The 1427-nt window shown below is 54.8% G+C and overlaps 1 protein-coding gene across 1 annotated transcript in view; it reads left to right on the forward strand.

Annotated features, from left to right (window-relative positions):
* The window catches only part of LOC103898191 (lysine-specific demethylase 6B), a 6165-nt gene extending 4887 nt beyond the window's left edge, over positions 1-1278 (forward strand). The window contains exon 4 of the mRNA XM_019471839.1: positions 74-1278. Coding sequence (XP_019327384.1) covers positions 74-377 — 304 coding nt within the window. The 3' untranslated portion in view covers positions 378-1278. The remainder of the gene's footprint in view (positions 1-73) is intronic.
* The last annotated feature ends 149 nt before the right edge of the window (positions 1279-1427 follow it).

The raw sequence follows: 1427 nt of genomic DNA on the forward strand, positions 1-1427 counted from the left end.
CCCGCTCCTGCGGTGTGCGCCCCGGAGCGGCGGCCACACGGTGATTTCCCTCCCTCTTTTGTGTTTCCTATAGGGAAAACAACGAGAATTCCAACTCCAACAGCCACAACCCGCTCTCGGCGTCAATGAACGGGAATAAGACAGTTTTGGGGAGCTCAGAGGACGAGAAGACGCCGTCAGGGACCCCGGATCACACCTCCTCCAGCCCCGCGCTGCTGCTCAGCTCCAACCCCGGGCTGCAGCCCCTGCACGGCCTGGGCCACCCCCAGGGCCCCAGCGCCATCCCCGTGCCCAGCACCGACCCCATGCACCACCACAGCTTGCAGGACTCCATCCTCAACCCCATGTCATCCAACCTGGTCGATCTGGGCTCTTAAAACCGTGTACACACTCCCTCCTTCGCACCAGACCTCCTTTACTCTATTTTTTTCCTTTTTTTTTTTCCCCCCCCTTTTAATCCTACCAGAGACTTTGAAAGCGATGACAAACTCCTTAGTGGACGTGTTGTGCCCTTTGGCAGCAGGCTGGCTGCAGGTTTGGAAGGTATCGGACTCGGCTGTGGGTAGTGATGTTGTGAAAAGCCTTAAGGGTTGCTTAAAGGTGGTCTCAGGCGTGTAAGGACTGTTGGACAGGAGCTGTGATTTTCACGGCAGGCTGTAAGGCAGTTCGGTGTAGCAGCTCTTTCCAGCCTTAACTTCACGAATCTCTCGGTGGTGTCACTCGATCGGGCCGGTCTGTGTGGGAAGAGGCACATTGTAATCTTTTATTTTCGGGGGGTGGGGAGGAAAGGGGAGCGCAAGGCCGCTGCTTCCATGCCTGTTTGGAAGTTACACATCGCTCCCGTTATTCTATTGTAGTTATGTATCCGTGGCAGGTGTACGATGTACAATTTCAACTAAGAATACAAAAGTTGTAGTCAAGTTATAGCAGCAACACGCGCTCTAGGCAGACTCTGTAACCTTCTTGTAGCTGATGCTATGCAGAGAGACGACTTCTTTGGCCTTGTCCATGTGGTGCTTTCGCCATTTGCTGGGTGGGAAAGGAAGCGATGGCCCGGCTCCGGCCCCAGAGGAAGGCCGGGGCAGATTCGCACCTCGGTGTGCAACGAGGGCAGGAGCGGGCTTTAAAAAAAAAGAGGAATTGCTGCTCAAGTTTAGACCTAAACGACAGTATCAACCGCAAGTCACTCACCTTAGTTTTGTTCATTGTTTATATTATGTGAATACATTCTTTGGAAAATATTTCTGCTTTTATTTTATAATAAAATTTAGAAATCTATCTCGGCGTGCGGTTGCTTCACTCGCCCGCGGGGCGTTTTCGGGCTCAGCCCTGAGCGCCAGCAGAGCAGGCGGCCCGGTGGCCGGGGTTGACGGCGCTCGGCCGGGGGAAGCGGCGGACACCCGGGCGGTGTCGGGGCCCCCGGGGCT

Source organism: Aptenodytes forsteri, unplaced genomic scaffold, assembly GCF_000699145.1.
Source record: "Aptenodytes forsteri isolate BGI_AS27 unplaced genomic scaffold, ASM69914v1 Scaffold130, whole genome shotgun sequence".
NCBI lineage: Eukaryota > Metazoa > Chordata > Aves > Sphenisciformes > Spheniscidae > Aptenodytes > Aptenodytes forsteri.